This window comes from Oncorhynchus gorbuscha, linkage group LG17 (assembly GCF_021184085.1).
Source record: "Oncorhynchus gorbuscha isolate QuinsamMale2020 ecotype Even-year linkage group LG17, OgorEven_v1.0, whole genome shotgun sequence".
In the NCBI taxonomy this organism is placed as follows: domain Eukaryota; kingdom Metazoa; phylum Chordata; class Actinopteri; order Salmoniformes; family Salmonidae; genus Oncorhynchus; species Oncorhynchus gorbuscha.
Window position 1 is genome coordinate 31,377,714 of NC_060189.1, and position 16,481 is coordinate 31,394,194.

At 43.6% G+C, this 16,481-nt stretch overlaps 1 protein-coding gene across 1 annotated transcript in view; it reads left to right on the forward strand.

Moving 5' to 3' along the window:
• Window positions 1–16,481, forward strand: part of LOC124001408 (protein Daple-like) — a 76,834-nt gene that overhangs the window by 41,046 nt on the left and 19,307 nt on the right. The window contains exons 11-21 of the mRNA XM_046308149.1: window positions 1,777–1,923; window positions 3,309–3,453; window positions 5,856–6,037; window positions 7,586–7,723; window positions 7,834–8,118; window positions 8,284–8,829; window positions 8,906–9,145; window positions 11,648–11,775; window positions 13,499–13,640; window positions 13,885–14,076; window positions 14,303–14,464. Of these exons, the coding sequence (XP_046164105.1) occupies window positions 1,777–1,923; window positions 3,309–3,453; window positions 5,856–6,037; window positions 7,586–7,723; window positions 7,834–8,118; window positions 8,284–8,829; window positions 8,906–9,145; window positions 11,648–11,775; window positions 13,499–13,640; window positions 13,885–14,076; window positions 14,303–14,464 (2,307 nt within the window). The remainder of the gene's footprint in view (window positions 1–1,776; window positions 1,924–3,308; window positions 3,454–5,855; window positions 6,038–7,585; window positions 7,724–7,833; window positions 8,119–8,283; window positions 8,830–8,905; window positions 9,146–11,647; window positions 11,776–13,498; window positions 13,641–13,884; window positions 14,077–14,302; window positions 14,465–16,481) is intronic.

Consider the following 16,481-nt stretch of genomic DNA (forward strand, 5'->3'; position numbering starts at 1 on the left):
TGGAGATAAAATAAATCACTAACCTTTGATCTTCATCAGATGACACTCAAAGGGCTTCATGTTACACAATACATGTATGTTTTGTTCGATAAAGTCATATTTATATCCAAAAATCTGTTTACATTTGCGTGTTATGTTCAGTAGTTCCAAAACATCCTGTGATTTTTGCAGAGAGCCACATCAATTTACATAAATACTCATAATAAACATTGATAAAAGATACCTGTTATGCATGGAATTATACATACGCTTCTCCTTAATGCAACCGCTGTGTCAGATTTCAAAATAACTTTACAGAAAAAGCACACCATGCAATAATCTGAGTACAGCGCTCAGACAACAACAAAACAAGCATACAGATATCCGCGATGTTGTGGAGTCAACAGAAGTAAGAAATAGCATTATAAATATTCACTTTGATCTTCATCAGAATGCACTCCCAGGAATCCCAGTTCCACAATAAATGTTTTTGTTCGATAAAGTCCATAATTTATGTCCAAATACCTCCTTTTTGTTCGCGTACACAATCCAAACTCACGAGGCGCGGGCAAGGCCAGGCGACAGTCATATTACAGTTCGTAGAAACATGTCAAACGAAGTATAGAATCAATCTTTAGGATGTTTTTATCAATAATCTTCAATAATGATACTGGTAATAGGGTATGTTAGCGGTCGGCAACCTTTTCAATTTGGAGTACCAATTTACTCTTACCATTTCTACCGATCTGCTTGCCAGTTATGATTTTCGTATGCACATTTTTGTGTAACGGTTTCATTTAATTTATAATAGTCTCAATCATTGTCATGTGTTTAATTTGAATTATATCAAAATTAAAATTATACAAATCTAAAAGCAGGTAGAAAATATCCCAATAAAAATGTATATAAATCACATTGACTATCATGGCCTGTCTGCAATGAACTTGTATCAACTATCGACTGTGTCCGGCCCGACACTCACGCTAGCAAACATTGTATCAAATATTCTGGGCCCTCAGTTTCCTGCGCAAGTGAGCTCGGGACAGACAGCTGTAGGCTATTTGTGCAAGGAATAAGAAGTAATTGGGTGTTATGTTTTCACTGGATCTGAGCATTACATCTTTCCCATTCATGCCGAGTGGTTATCAATTGGGAGAGAGCTGGAAAATGTTTCAAATAGTTTGAGGAACTCATTCTCATTGGATAATAAAAATACTTTGTTTACTTGCTGTTTTAGGTGAAGAAAAAATGCTTTATATGCCTAATTCTATGCGTAATCAGGTGTGCGTACTTACTCAACGTTGACAGGAGGGCTCCAAAGAAGAGGCGATTTAATAAATTGGCAAAACTCGTAAATGGAATGAAATAAACCAAAACTTGTTTCTCACAGGTGTTGTGAGCATTGCAAACATGTCCATGGTGATATAAGTAATGGGGAATTGATAGACACTAACAATCAAAGGGCAAACAATTGACACAAGTTATGATACCATGAATTTGCAGGAGAGAGCGCATTCTGGAGAGATGTGCCTTTTGCATCTTAGCCACACACCCCTTTTTCTTGGACCGTGGCATCTCCGCGACCTCAATGGATTAGTCCACTGAGATGGCCGTGAATCAGACAGGTGTCTCGTGTGCCATTAAGGATTTTTTTTAAAAAAAGTAGATATTAAACTAAAAACGAAAAAAATCTTGTTCAACCAACAGCCTATTGACCAAACAGTCGACTAAATGCGGTTAACGCTACTTTGTTTCCATCTGACAGTTTGTCTGTTTCTTCTGTGTGTGTATTTCCAGGAGCTGAGAGAGGACAACGTGACTCTGATTGATACCAAAGCCATGCTGGAAGAGCAGCTGGGGGCAGCCAGGGGGCGCTGTGACAAACTACATGAGTTAGAGAAGGAGAACCTGCAGCTGCGCTCCAAACTCCATGACATGGAGATGGTAAGAAATGCAGTAGGGATTGGTCCATCTGTCTGTTTGCCTGTCCATCTGTGTGTGCTATATGTCAGTGTATGTTATGTCAATGCAGTGTTTGTGTATACAGTGCATCCGGAAAGTATTCAGACCCCTTAACCTTTTCCACATTTTATGTTAGCCTTTATTTTTTTTTTTAAATTCCCTCAATCTACACACAATGCCCAATAATGGCAAAGCAAAAACAGTTTTTAGAAATTTCTGAAAATATATTTGGAGTTTCTCCCATTTTTCTCTGCAGATCCTCTCAAGCTCTGTCTGGTTGGATGGGAAGTGTTGTTGCACAGCTGTTTTCAGGTCTCTCCAGTTCAAGTCCAGGCTCTGGCTGGGCCACTCAAGGATATTCAGAGTTGTCCCAAGCCTCTCCTGCATTGTCTTGGCTGTGTGCTTAAGGTCATTGTCCTGTTGGAAGGTGAACCTTCGCCCCAGTCTGAGGTCTTGAGATCTCTGGAGCAGGTTTTCATCAAGCATCAGGTTTCTTCCAGACATGACGCTTGGCATTCAGGCCAAAGATATCAGTCTTGGTTTCATCAGACCAGAGAATCCTTTTGGCAAACTCCATTCGGGCTGTCATGTGCATTTTATTGAGGATAAGCTTTCGTCTGGCCACTCTACAATAAAGGCCTGATTGGTGGAGTGCTGCAGAGACAGTTGTCCTTCTGGAAGGTTCTTCTAGCTCCACAGAGGAACTCTGGAGCTCTCTGAGTGACCATATGGTTGTTGGTCACCTCCCTGACCAAGGCCCTTCTCCCACGATTGCTCCGTTTGGTTGGACGGCCAGCTCTGGGAATAGTCTTGGTGGTTCCAAACTTCTTCCATTTAAGAATGATGGAGGCCAATATGTTCTTGGGGACATTCAATGCTGCAAGACATTTTTTGGTACCCTTCCCCAGATCTGTGCCTCGACACTATCCTGCCTCGCAGCTCTACAGACATTCCTTTGACCTCATTGCTTGGTTTTTGCTCTTACATACAATGTCAACGGTGGGACCTTATATAGACAAGTGTGTGCCTTTCCAAATCATGTCCAATCAATTGAATTTACCACAGGTGGACTATAATCAAGTTGTGGAAACATCTCAAGGATGACCAATGGAAACAGGATGCACATGAGCTACATTTTGAGTCTCATAGCAAATAAATGTGATACCATTTATAAACCTGTTTTATCTTTGTTATTATGGGGCATTGTGTGTAGATTGATGAGGGGAACAAATTAATTGAATCCGTTTTAGAATAATGCTGTAACGTAACAAAATGTGGAAAAAAATCAAGGGGTCTGAATACTTTCCGAATGCTCTGTTAACTGTGTATATGTTGGTGTGTGTCTGACTCACCCTGCTGTCCCTCAGGACCGGGTCACAGATAAGAAGCGCCTGGAGGAGTTGATAGAGGAGAACATGCTGCTGGAGATCTCTCAGAAACAGAGCATGAACGAGTCTACCCACCTTGGCTGGGAGCTGGAGCAGCTTTCTAAGAACAATGACAACAGCGACAGTAAAGGCGCACACACATGCACATTCTCTCTCTATCTCACTCTCTCTCACTCTCTCACTCTCTCACACACACACTGAACATGTAGGTTTTTCCCCAGCTGCATCACTTTGAGTAGTGGGCCTGTAAAGTTCAGTTCATAGGTTTGTTTTCCGGGGCCACCCATACGTAACATGTCTGCACGCATGTAGTCACTGTAGGGTCTGCTAAATGGCACATATATTGTTCTGCTGACAGCCAACATGTATAAATCATCTTTGATTAGTGGCTGATGGAGATTTTGGTTGGAAAATGCTGAAAATCTGAAGATTGCTGAAGATTCTCAGTGAATCCTGCCAGAGCTTGTGGCGCAACCTAAAGTAAAAATCAAGTTCAGACACTATGCATTTGATACTTGAATTAGACAATTTGAATTGTATCATAATTTCAGTTCTTTTATTAGAGGTTGAACATCACTGTAGATTTACACGACATGTTTTTGCAGTGGTGTGTGTGAGGGGTTATATTTTGGTCTCTGTGTTGAAGTTAATATTTAACTCTGTATTGTCAGAAAGGTAATATAGTAACTCAGCAGCTGGCTCAGCTGTTTCCCTCGGCCCCACATGTATCACTGTGCCTGGTCCTCTAACTGTCAACACATAGATGTGCTCATATTTGTTGGTACCCCTCCACAAAAAACGAAGAATGCACACTTTTCTCTGAAATAACTTGAAACTGACAAGCAATTGGCATCCACCATTGTTTATTCCATATTTAATAGAAATCAGTCTTTGCTTTAGATTTTTATTCAACATAATATTGTGAATAAGAAAAATGAAAATGGCATGGACAAAATTATGGGACCCGTAACCTAATATTTTGTAGCACAACTTTTAGAGGCAATCAAATGTTTTCTGTAGTTCTCAACGAGACTTCTGCACCTGTTAACAGGTAGCTTGGCCCACACTTCCTGAGAGAACTGCTCCAGCTGTCTCCGGTTTGGTGGGTGCCTTCTCCAGACTGCAAGTTTCATCTCTTTCCATAGATGTTCGATAGGATTCCGATTAGGACTCATAGGACAATTCTGAAGTGGCCTTCTATGTTTTGTTCTTATCCGTCATTGGGTGCTTTTAGCTGTGTGTTTTGGGTCATTATCCTGTTGGAGGACCCATGACCTGCGATTGAGACCGAGATTTCTGACACCGGGCAGAACATTTTGCTCCAGAATGCCTTGATAGTCTTGATTTCATTGTGCCCTACACAGATTCAAGGCACCCGGTGTCAGGCGCAGCAAAGCAGCCCCAAAACAGAACCGAGCCTCCATATTTCACTGTCGGTATGGTGTTCTTTTCTTAAAGTTTCATTTTTTCATCTGTGAACAGAGAGCTGATGTGACTTGCCAAAAAGCTCCAGTTTTGACTCATCTGTCCAAAAGGCATACTCCCAGAAGGATTGTGGCTTGTCAATGTGCATTTTAGCAAATTCCTTTCTGGCTTTTATGTTTTTCTTTCAAAAGTGGAGTCCTCTTGGGTCTTCTCCCATGGAGCCTGTTTTCGCTCAAAACGCGACAGATGGTGCGATCTGAAACTGACGTACCTTCATCTTGGAGTTCAGCTTGTATCTCTTTGGCAGTTATCCTTGGTTCTTTTTCAACCATTTGCACTCTCCTTCTGTTCAATCTGGGGTCGATGTTCCTCTTGCGGCCGCACCCAGGGAGGTTGGCTACAGTTCCACGGACCTTAAACTTCTTAATAATATTTGCAACTGTTGTCACAGCAACATCAAGCTGCTAGTAGATAGTCATGTTCAGTGTGGTGCACACAATGATACCAAACAGCTCAGGGACTACTTTACTCTATTTAAATAGGCTGAATGACTGATTACAAGATTGGAGACGTGTGATACTAATTAAACAAATTAGGTTGAAATATCACTATAATCCAATGATTTATTATCTTTTCTAGGGGGTACCAACATGTGTCCAGGACATTTTAGAATATCTTTGTAGAATAAGCAATAAATGAATCTTTTCACAGCTTCTTTGCTTTATTCTATGACATACCGAAGGCATGCAAGTATACATGATAAAATAGCTTTTAATTTCATCACTTCTTTCAGGACGAATGAAGCATTATTTCAATGAGCTGTGAGAGTACCAACAAATTTGTGCACGACTGTATGTATTCTGTAAATCTACACACAATACTTATAATATAGAAATCTACAGTGTGCTATAAATGTGGCTGACTCAAACTTCCCACACCGATTCAGTCAAAACGAAAAAATATCCATAATGCAAGCAACCAAAGCTGCTCCCTCAATCACTTCCACACATTATTCTAAATAAATAGACATGCATATGATCCCAATGTCATACTGTACAGTACACAAATGCATTGGATTAATCGACACCCCCTCTTGTGCAGCGCGCAAGTCGTTTGTGTTTGAGCTGAACGAGTCTACGTCGAGCCGTCTGCTGAAGCTGGAGAAAGAGAACCAGGTTCTGCAGACCACCATACAGGAGCTCAGAGAGGCTTCCCTAAGTCTAGAGGAGGGCCAGCTACATACCTTGGAGCTGGAGAGTGAGAACCAGGGCCTCTGCAAGAAGGTACTGTACAGACACACACTGATCGCGCAAAGACACACACATACTAGAGACAGACTTGCGTACATGCACGTTCAGCCACTCTGATGCTCAGAGATGGGGGCCACACACCTTGAATACAGAAAAGAAGCATGCAGAAGGTACTGTATGCGGGTCCCACATTCTTTTATAGATTGATAGTCTGTGTGTTGTGGGATACTATATGCTGGTCCCACATTTCCTATAAAGTTGGTCTGCAGTATGCATTGCAGTATGTTTTGTGGTGCCGTTAAAGCATGCGGGTGGGAGCAGAGCAGCATGTACCGGATTAATGCAATATTTCTCGATTATTTGGCATTGGCCCAGCACCGGTGTGGATGTTTTTAATGTACAGTGCATTCGGGAAAGTATTCGGACCCCTTGACTTTCTCCATGTGTTGTCACTGTCACGTTGGTCTTATTTTCTAAAATGGATTCAATTGTTTTTCCCCCCTCATCAATCTACACCCAATACGTATTCAGATCCTTTTACTCAGTACTTTGTTGAAGCTTATTTGGCAGATATTACAGCCTCGAGTCTTCTTGGTATGACCCTACAAGCTTGGAACACCTGTATTTGGAGAGTTTCTCCCATTCTTCTCTGCAGATCCTCTCAATCTCTGTCAGGTTGGATGGGGATCGTTGCTGCACAGCTATTTTCAGGTCTCTCCGTAGATGTTAGATTCAAGGGTTCAAGTCCAGGCTCTGGCTGGGCCACTCAAGGACATTGAGACTTGTCCCGAAGCCACTCCTGCGTTGTCTTGGCTGTGTGCTTAGGGTCATTGTCCTGTTGGAAGGTGAACATCCGCCACAGTCTGAGGTTCTGAGCGCTCTGGAGCATGTTTTCATCAAGGATTTCTCTGTACTTTTCTCTGTTCATCTTTCCCTCAGTCCTGACTGGTCTCCCAGTCCCTGTCGCTGAAAAACATCCCCACAACATGATGCTACCACCATCATGCTTCACCATAGGGATGGTGCCAGGTTTCCTCCAGACGTGTGACACTTGGCATTCAGGCCAAAGAGTTCAATCTTGGTTTCATCAGACCAGAGAATCTTGTTTCATGGTCTGAGTGTCCTTTAGGTGCCATTTGGCGAACTCCAAGCGGCCTGTCATGTGCCTTTTACTACCATTAAGGCCTGATTGTGAGGTGCTGAAGAGATGGTTGTCCTTCTGGAAGGTTCTTCCATCTCCACAGAGAACTCTGGAGCTCTGTCATAGTGACTATTGGGTTCTTGGTCTCAGACCAAGGCCCTTCTCCCACGATAGCTCATTTTGGCCGGCCGGCCAGCTCTAGGAAGAGCCTTGGTGGTTCCAAACTTCTTCCGTTTGAAAATGGAGTTGACTGTGTTCTTGGGCATCTTCAATAGATAGATTTTGGTACCCTTCCCCAGATCTGTGCCTCGAAACAATCCTGTCTCGGATCTCTACAGACAATTGCTTTGACCTCATTGCTATGACCTCTTTGCTCTGGCTTGATGAATTTGTTTGTGCTTTCTATCATGATTGTCATCCGTCATCCATTCCTTCCCTAGCTGGAGCATCTGCAGACCCTGCTGGACCAGGAGAAGCAGACAACCCAGGACATGGAGGGTCTCGGGGAAGATCTACTCAAAGACAAGCAGAAACTGGATAAGGCTCTGGAGACACTGCAGGAAGACAAGGACAGACAGGTACACACTACTTCTAACCTTGCGCATGCTAAATGCACCACTGATTGTGTATGTCATCTGGTCCCGCTAATGTCACTGTTGTCCCACCTGACTGTCTTTGTGTTCTCCAGATCACTGAGCTGGAGCAGGAGAAGGAGCACCTGAGCCAGGCGGTGAGCTCCCTACGTCAGCGTGCCCAAGCCAACAGTGAGGCTCGGGTCAGGGAGGTGGAGACTGAGAACCGCGTCCTCCACCAGACCATCACGGACACCGGGTCCAAGCTGGCCCGGCTAGAGGCCCAGGGCAAGCATTCGACTAAGGAGCTGGAGACACTGAGGGAGAGGGGGGAGCGCTGTGAGGAGCTGGAGAGGGAGACTGCACATCTTGGGAGGAGCAAAGAGCAGCTTCAGAGGGAGGTGAGAGGTCATTCTTGTGCTCACACTTGTTTTGCCATATCTGCAGAGGTCTTTGAAGAATGCGATCCACAATCACTGCAAGTAAAACAATCAGTGTATTCAACTTAGGTAAAACAATCACATATCACAATGATTTCAACATGACTACTGTAACTGTAAACATAGGTGGCGTCGCTGATGATTACGTGTGACCGGGCCGAGGCCCTGGAGAGAGACAATGCCAGCCTGGAGCAGGACAACCGGAGGCTGAAGAAGCAGGCGGACACGGCCCAGAACACCAGCCTGCGCCTGACTACTCTGGAGAAGGACCACAGCCTCCTGGACCAGGAGAACCTGGAGCTCCGCCGCACTGTGGAATCTCTTCGGCCGGCCGCCGTGCGCCTGGCCCAGCTCCAGCAGGAGAATGGGGAGCTAGAGCGGGACAGGGAGGAGCTGGCCCGGTCTGTGGAGGAGCTGAGGTCCCAGGGGAAAAGGGCAGAGAGGCTGGAGATGAGCATCAGCAGCTTGGGTCAGGAGAACCAGAGGCTCCAGCAGAGCCTGGACAACAGCTCCACAAAGATCCAGGGGCTGGAAAGGGAGCTAAGGCAGGCCGAGGCCGAGACAGGGGGGCTAAGAAGGGAGCTGGAGGAGGTGTGCCTGGTGGCGAAACGCCTGGAGGCAGTGGAGAAGGAGAAGAGGGGGCTAGAGCAAGAACTGGGCCAGTCAGAGAAGGTATGTCTGTGTGTTATGTGTAAACTGTAGTTGCTTTGTCTTAAGTACTCCTGATTTCAATTAAATTAAATTGCAGGAGAGTAAGCAGCTGGAGAAGGAGGCACGGAGGCTGTGGCAGCAGCTGGAGGTGAAGGAGAGAGTGCTGGAGGAGAGTGCTCTGAGGCTGGCCTCCCTGGAGAAGGAGGGCTTCACCAAGGAGAAAGAGCTGGAGAGGTTAAAGGAGGCTACTGGGAAGGTCAAAGAGCTAGAGCGGGAGAGCAAGGAGCTGCAGAAACAGGCCACGATTGACAAGAGGACCCTGGCCACACTCCGAGAGGTATGTATGGGGAAAGCCATAGGGTAATATAGGCTACAGTAGATTGTAGAGAAGTACGTGTACTATGCAGTATATACCGTGCCTTCGGAAAGTATTCAGACCCCTTGACTTTTTTCACATTACGTTACAGCCTTATTATAAAATTGATTAAAACATTTTTTCAGCAATCTGAAAATACCCCATAATGACAAAGCGAAAACATGTTTTAGAAATCTTTGCAAATGTATTAAAAATAAAAAAACAGATACTGTTTCCATTGATCATCCTTGATGTTACTACAACTTGATTGAAGTCCACCTGTGGTGAATTCTATTGATTGGACATGATTTGGAAAGGCACACACCTGTCTATGTAAGGTCTCACAGTTGACAATGCCAGAGCAAAAACCATGCTATGAGGTCGAAGGAATTGTCCGTAGAGCTCCGAGACAGGATTGTGTCGAATCACAGATCTGGGGAAGGATACCAAAACAATTCTGCAGCATTGAATGTCCCCAAGAACACAGTGGCCTCATCATTCTTAAATGGAAGAAGTTTGGGACCACCAAGATTCTTCCTAGAGCTGGACAAACGGCGCAATCGTGGGAGAAGGGCTTTGGTCAGGGAGGTGACCAGGAACCCGATGGTCACTCTGACAGAGCTCCAGAGTTCCTCTGTGTAGATGGTTGTCTTTCTGGAAGGTTCTCCTATCTCTGTAGCACTCCACCAATCAGGCCATTATGGTAGAGTGGCTAGACTGAAGCCACTCCTCAATAAAAGGCATATAACAGCCTGCTTGGAGTTTGCCAAAAGGCACCTAAAGACCCTCAGCCTGAATGCCAAGCGTTGCGTCTGGAGGAATCCTGGCACCATCCCTATGGTTAAGTATATTGGTGGCATTATCATGCTGTGGGGATGTTTTTTGGCTGCAGGGACAAGGAGACCAGTCAGGATCGAGACAAAGATCAACGGTGCAATGTACATAGAAATCCTTGATGAAAACCTGCTCCCGAGCGTTCAGGACCTGACTGGGGTGAAGGTTCACCTTCCAACAGTACAACGACCCTAAAAACACAGCCAAGACAATGCAGGAGTGGCTTTGGGACATATCTCTGAATGTCCTTGAGTAGCCCAGCCAGAGCCCCGACTGGAACCCGATCGAACATCTCTGGAGAAAAAGAATAGCTGTGTAGCTCCCCATCCAATGTGACAGAGCTTGAGAGGATCTGCAGAGAACAATGTGAGAAACTCTCCAAATACAGGTGTGCCAAGCTTGTAGCGTCATACCCAAGAAGACTCGAGACTGTAATCGCTGCCAAAGGTGCTTCAGCAAAGTACAGAGTAAAGGGTCTGAATACTTATGTAAATGTAATATTTCAGTTTTTTTAGTTTTATAAATTATCAAAAATGTCTAAACCAGTTTTTGCTTTGTCATTATGGGGTACTGTGTGTAAATTGATGATAGGGGGAAAAAAAATAATATAATCAATTTTAGAATAAGGCTGTAACGTAACAAAAGGTCAAAGGGTATACTGTATACCGAACACAAATCTAAATGAAACATGTAAAGTTTTGGTCCCATGTTTCATGAGCTGAAATAACAGATCCCAGAAATGGTCAATCTGCACAAAATGCTTATTTCTCTCAAACCCTGTTCACAAATTTGTTTACATCCCTGTTAGTGATAATTTTTCCTTTGTCAAGATAATCCATCCACCTGACATGTGTGGCAAATTAAGAAGCTGATTAAACAGCATAATCATTAGAGGTGCACCTACTCAGGGCAATAAAAGGCCACTCTAAAATGTGCAATCTTCACACAACACAATGCCACAGATGTCTGAAGTGATGAGGGGGTGTTAAATTGCTGACTGCAAGAATGTCCACTAAAAGTGTTTCCAGATAATTGAATGTTCATTTCTCTACTATAAGCCGCATCCAATGGCGTTTTAGAAAATGTAGCAGTACGTCCAACCGGCCTCACATGAGGCAAATTGTGGTCACACCAGATATTGACTGGCTTTCTGATCCTCGCCCCTACCTTTTCTTGTAAGGTATTAGTGACCAACCGATGCATATCTGTATTCCAAGCCATGTGAAATCCATAGATTAGGGCCTAATGAATTCATTTCAATTGACTGAATTTCTTATATGAACTGTAACTCGGTAAAATCTTTGAAATTGTTAAATGTTGCGTTTCATATTTTTGTTCGGTGTAGATGTACCATACAGCACAGAGTTCAAGTAGAAAAAGAAATGCAGGGTGCTGATGAATGGATAAAGATTTCGTTTTTTATATATAAATTATGTATCACACCATGAGAGATTAGTATTCTGTGCATACTCTGCTTATGTCAATGCGCCTCTAAAACTGCAGTAAGGGTTACAGTAGCCTCCGTATACTGAATGTGCAGCGTGTTTCAAGTCTGTTTCTAGATCTGCATTTCTGCTACAACTGCCTCTCTAAAACTGTTTGGTGGACAGCTCAGTAGAATCAGCGTTATATTGTGTGTGTTCTGTCCAGGACCTGGTGAATGAGAAGCTAAAGGTGCAGCAGCAATGGAACGAGTTGGAGACACTGAGCCATGAGCTGGAGAAGATCGGCCTGAACAGAGAGAAACTACTGCAGGAGGAGCACAGCTGTGAAGACAAGTAAGAGGCTTTTCACTGTCTACCAGCATGCATCACACTAACTACATCTACACTGTACCAGCATGCCATCACACTACCGGTGTCTCAGACTCAATACCTTACCCTCATAATACTGCAGCCATTTTTTGTATTAAAAAAAGGGAGTGTACTAATATTTTATAACAGGTTGTGTGTGGTGTGTGTGTGTGTGTGTGTGTGTGTGAAAATGTGTGCCCAATGTCCACTTTAGATGAGGTACAGGGGACATGTTGGTTTTGAGGTGTAAAGGGGCTTTTCATGTTTAACAAGTTATTTGCTTTAATGGATTCTGCCCTACCTCCAGTGCCAGGTATAGTGGGTGAGTCCTGGTTTCTGTTCAAACCTGTGTTGAAAGCGTTTAATTTCTTTCTCTACAGATTTAATGTGACATTTTGTTTAGGCTCTCTTTAAAAAATTGTTTGGTGCAGTTGGTGGCATGAACACGTGTTTCACTCAAAAGTGTATGTGTTTGAGTGATCTCCAGCAGCAGGTGTGCAATGTTCTATTACAACCAATTTCAAAAGACTGTATGGGAAAATTACAGGGGAAAGATCGTTTCCTTTCCTCTGTCTTGCAACAGTTGAATTTTGTCTGGAATTTTCCCTGGAGAGCAAAGGTGTTCTAGAATCTAGTCCTGCTGGGTGAGGTAATGTACAGTGACCGGGAGCACCTTACCTGGGTTCAAATATGTTCAAATATTTCCTTCAAATATTTTGAGTATTTGAGCCTGCCTGCCTGGGGTGCCAGATGAGTGAGGTTTTGGGACAATTCCATTGGTTCAATTGTATCAGGCAAGTTTTAAAAAACTAAAGTATTTGAAAGAAAAAACAAATACTATTTGAACCCCAGGTCCGGTGAGGCAAGCAGCAGGACAGCGCTGTGGGAATAGCTGAACTGTACACTCCTGAACTCCAGCCTTTCTGAAGGGAAAATATATGAAATAAGACACTTTGGAAAAACTTGTATTGCCTGAAAGGGGAGGGCCTCTACTTGAGGGGTTTTTCTTCAGTCTCTGAAGATGTGTTAAGAGGCACCTCTCAGGGTAAGCCTTCGAGACCCAGCTGGGTGTCACCCAGGGTGATTGGATTAAAAACAAAGACATTCCTTCTCCAGCTATTTGTGCTCAATGAAACCCAAGCTGCCACTAATCAGTTAATGTCAAATAAATTCACCACCCCGAGTTACATTTCTACAGCGCTTAGTAATCTCGTGTGCTCTGCACTCTGATGATATGTATTTTTATTTAACTATTAGGTTCAACTGCTTGTGGCTATGGTTTTTCATATTTTTCCGTCATAGTTGTCTTCGTGCAAAGCTAATACAGTGACTCTTTAGTACAGATGAAAGTCATATGGTTGGAAAACTTTTCAGATTACCTCAGCAAGCAAACCTCTGTCTCAAACTTGATATCCTGTAGTATTACTCTAGCCTGTCCTAAGTGAAGGCTTGATATCTGCCACACATGCGGTCTCCCTCTTGGTTTTACAAATAAGGTACAATAAATGGTACATTCGGCCTCAAACATAGATAAGTAAATGCACATCGTTCTACAGGAATTTCCATTATGTTTGCTCATCATCGGACTTAAATAAAAGCCCCCGCGTTGCTGATAAATTTGAATCCCAATGAATTCATTGTTCTGGGACTTTCTATTGGCCTTCATGACATTTAGACATACTGTTTGCCTGTCTCTTTGCCCCATCAGTAAGTTCAAGATCTTGGAGAGTAAGATCGAGTCAACACTGAAGAAGACTCTGGAGATCCGCGAGGAGAAGATTCAGGGGCTGGAGTCCCGGCTGGAGGAGTCTAGTAGTCTCAACCAGCAGCTACGCACTGAACTCAGCACCGTACGTACCTATACGCCTCTCTCATTCACACACACACGTGTGTGTGTGTGTTGTGTGTGTGTGTGTGTGTGTGTGTGTGTGTGTGTGTGTGTGTGTGTGCGCACACACAGTCTACTAATCATACTCTTGCACGTACTCAATCTTTCTCACACAAACACTTTCACTCATATTTCTACTCTATGTAACTTATTCACTTACAATCCTTTTTACTCACACTGTTGCCCTCTTGTGTTGCGGTGATTAGGTGAAGAAGACTCTGGAGGCTCTGCGACAGAGGCAGGAGGAAGAGGAGGCCCACTCCCAGACCCAGAGCTCCACACTGCAGGCTGTAGGTCAGGGCAGGCCTGGCCAGAAGGAGAAGTGGGAGACTGAGACTAGAGAGGCCACCGCGGAGCTCAACAAACTCAAGGACCGCCTCATCGACATGGAGAAGAATGTGAGTGGGGATGGAATTTTAAAAAGGGTTGAAAGTTTAGTTGACCATTGACAAGGACTTCTTCCTGTAGAGCCCTCAACCCTTGCTGTGAATGCTTAGAACATACGTAGCAAAACCGCTACTACAGTAACAGTCACAACATACTGGCCAATACAAGCATCAGGCAATTGTTATACAAATGGTATATTGTGCATGTTTAATCTTACCTGGATGCCTTTTCCTTCAGAATGCAACCCTGCAGACAGAGAAGCACCTTCTGAAGGAGCAGCTGAGACAGCTGGACACCCAGAACAGTCAGCTGAATGCCCAGACTGTGGCCGTACAGAGGCAGTCTGCAGTACTGCAAGAGCACAACACGGCCCTGCACACACAGACAGCCAAGCTACAGGTACGACAATACATACTACAGGGGCTCTGCTCCACCATGTTCACACAGCTACTGTGCTTCTCTCTCTCTCTCTCTGAGCTTGGTTGTGTGTCGGTCTGGCAGTTGTTCCTCACCCCCTTGTTTCCTTTTTAGTTACTCACCCCCTTGTTTGCATTCCTAGTAGGGCTGTCCCTGACTAAAAAAGATCTTGGTCAACCGACAGTCCTCTGTTCTTTCGTCCAATCGATCGGTCCAAATTTTTAAACATGTATTTTTCCATATAGACACACCCTATGTCCCCCCCCCAGCTGCTGTCCTTTAATAGGCTACACCAGGGGTGGGACATTTTCATGTTGGGTGCCAATTTACTATTTATCTTACCATTTCTACCGGTCCAGTTAGGATTTTCACATGCACATTTTTGTGGAACAGTGTTATTTAATTATAGTATCTCAAAATCCTTGTCATGTGGTTAATCTCAATTCTATCTGTATTGAAAATTATACACATCTAAAAGTTAGTTCTATAGAAGTAAGCAAATAGCCTACATAAAACCAACAAATAAAAACATTGCAGGTAGAAAATATCCCGATTTTTAAAAATAATTATCTTAAACATCACATGGCTTGTCTGCAATGAACTTGAAACATTCAATCAACTGGGTCTGGTCCAAAGCTCACGCTACTAACTTACAACAAAGCTAGAAAGAATTTTCAAATACATTGAGAAACTATCGTCATTCTCAGTGGATGTAAAAACATACTTTGTGGAGGCTGTGGGGGTGGCACTGTACATCAGTCTAAGACGTGCTACTGAAATTGTATATGGTTATATTACATAAGAACAACGATGCAACACTAATAAAAATTATATTTTGTAACAAATACGCTTTCTCCCTCTTTCGATAGTGATCGCTGTCCACTGTTCTGAAACACATCGGTGTGCTGTTGAATTGGCGCCTTTTCCTAGACCATGTTGCTATGTGCATAATAGCAAAGTTAACCAGTTGAGAACAATGCAGCAGCAGAATGAGGAGATGCGAAAACACCCCTTGCCTCATTGTCTAAGACAAGTCAGGGGAGAGGGGAAATCCAAACTTAAATAGGTCTATAATCAATAGTTTAACTGTTAAATGTGCCTGACTTTATAAGTCATCAATATATCTACAGAAATAAGATACTTCAGTTGCCTGTTTGAGTGTTTGTTTAATAGCTTACTGATTCCTCGAGCACCAAGCCAAATTCAGCTGTTTTTAATCTTTGCTGTAAAGGCATTACACTTTTTTCATTAGAACAGCCTCTTTGGTATTATAATTTATTTGGTGTTTACACTGTTCCAAATTGTCCGAGACATTATATTTAGAATAACAAATCAAATGTATTTATATAGCCCTTACATCAGCTAATATCTTAAAGTGCTGTATAGAAACCCAGTCTAAAACCCCAAACAGCAAGCAATGCAGGTGTAGACGCACAGTGGCTAGGAAGAACTGCCTAGAAAGTTCAGAACCTAGGAAGAAACCAGGCTATGAGGGGTGGCCAGTCCTCTGGCTGTGCCGGGTGGAGATTATAACAGAACATGGCCAAGATGTTCAAATGTTCATAAATGACCAGCATGGTCTCATAATAATAATCACAGTAGTTGTCGAGGGTGCAACAAGTCAGCACCTCAGGAGTAAATGTCAGTTGGCTTTTCATAGCCGATCATAAAGAGTATCTCTACCGCTCCTGCTGTCTCTAGAGAGTTGAAAACAGCTGGTCAGGGACAGGTAGCACGTCTGGTGAACAGGTCAGGGTTCCATAGTAGCAGGCAGAACAGTTGAAACTGGAGTAGCAGCAAGGCCAGGTCCTCCGAGAGAGAGAAAGAGAGAGCATACTTAAATTCACACAGGACACCGGATAAGACCGGAGAAGTACTCCAGATATAACAGACTGACCCTAACACTCCGACACAAACTACTACAGCATAAATACTGGAGGCTGAGACAGGAGGGGTCAGTATAATAATAATGATCCTTTTTCTTGATCTCCTTCTTATT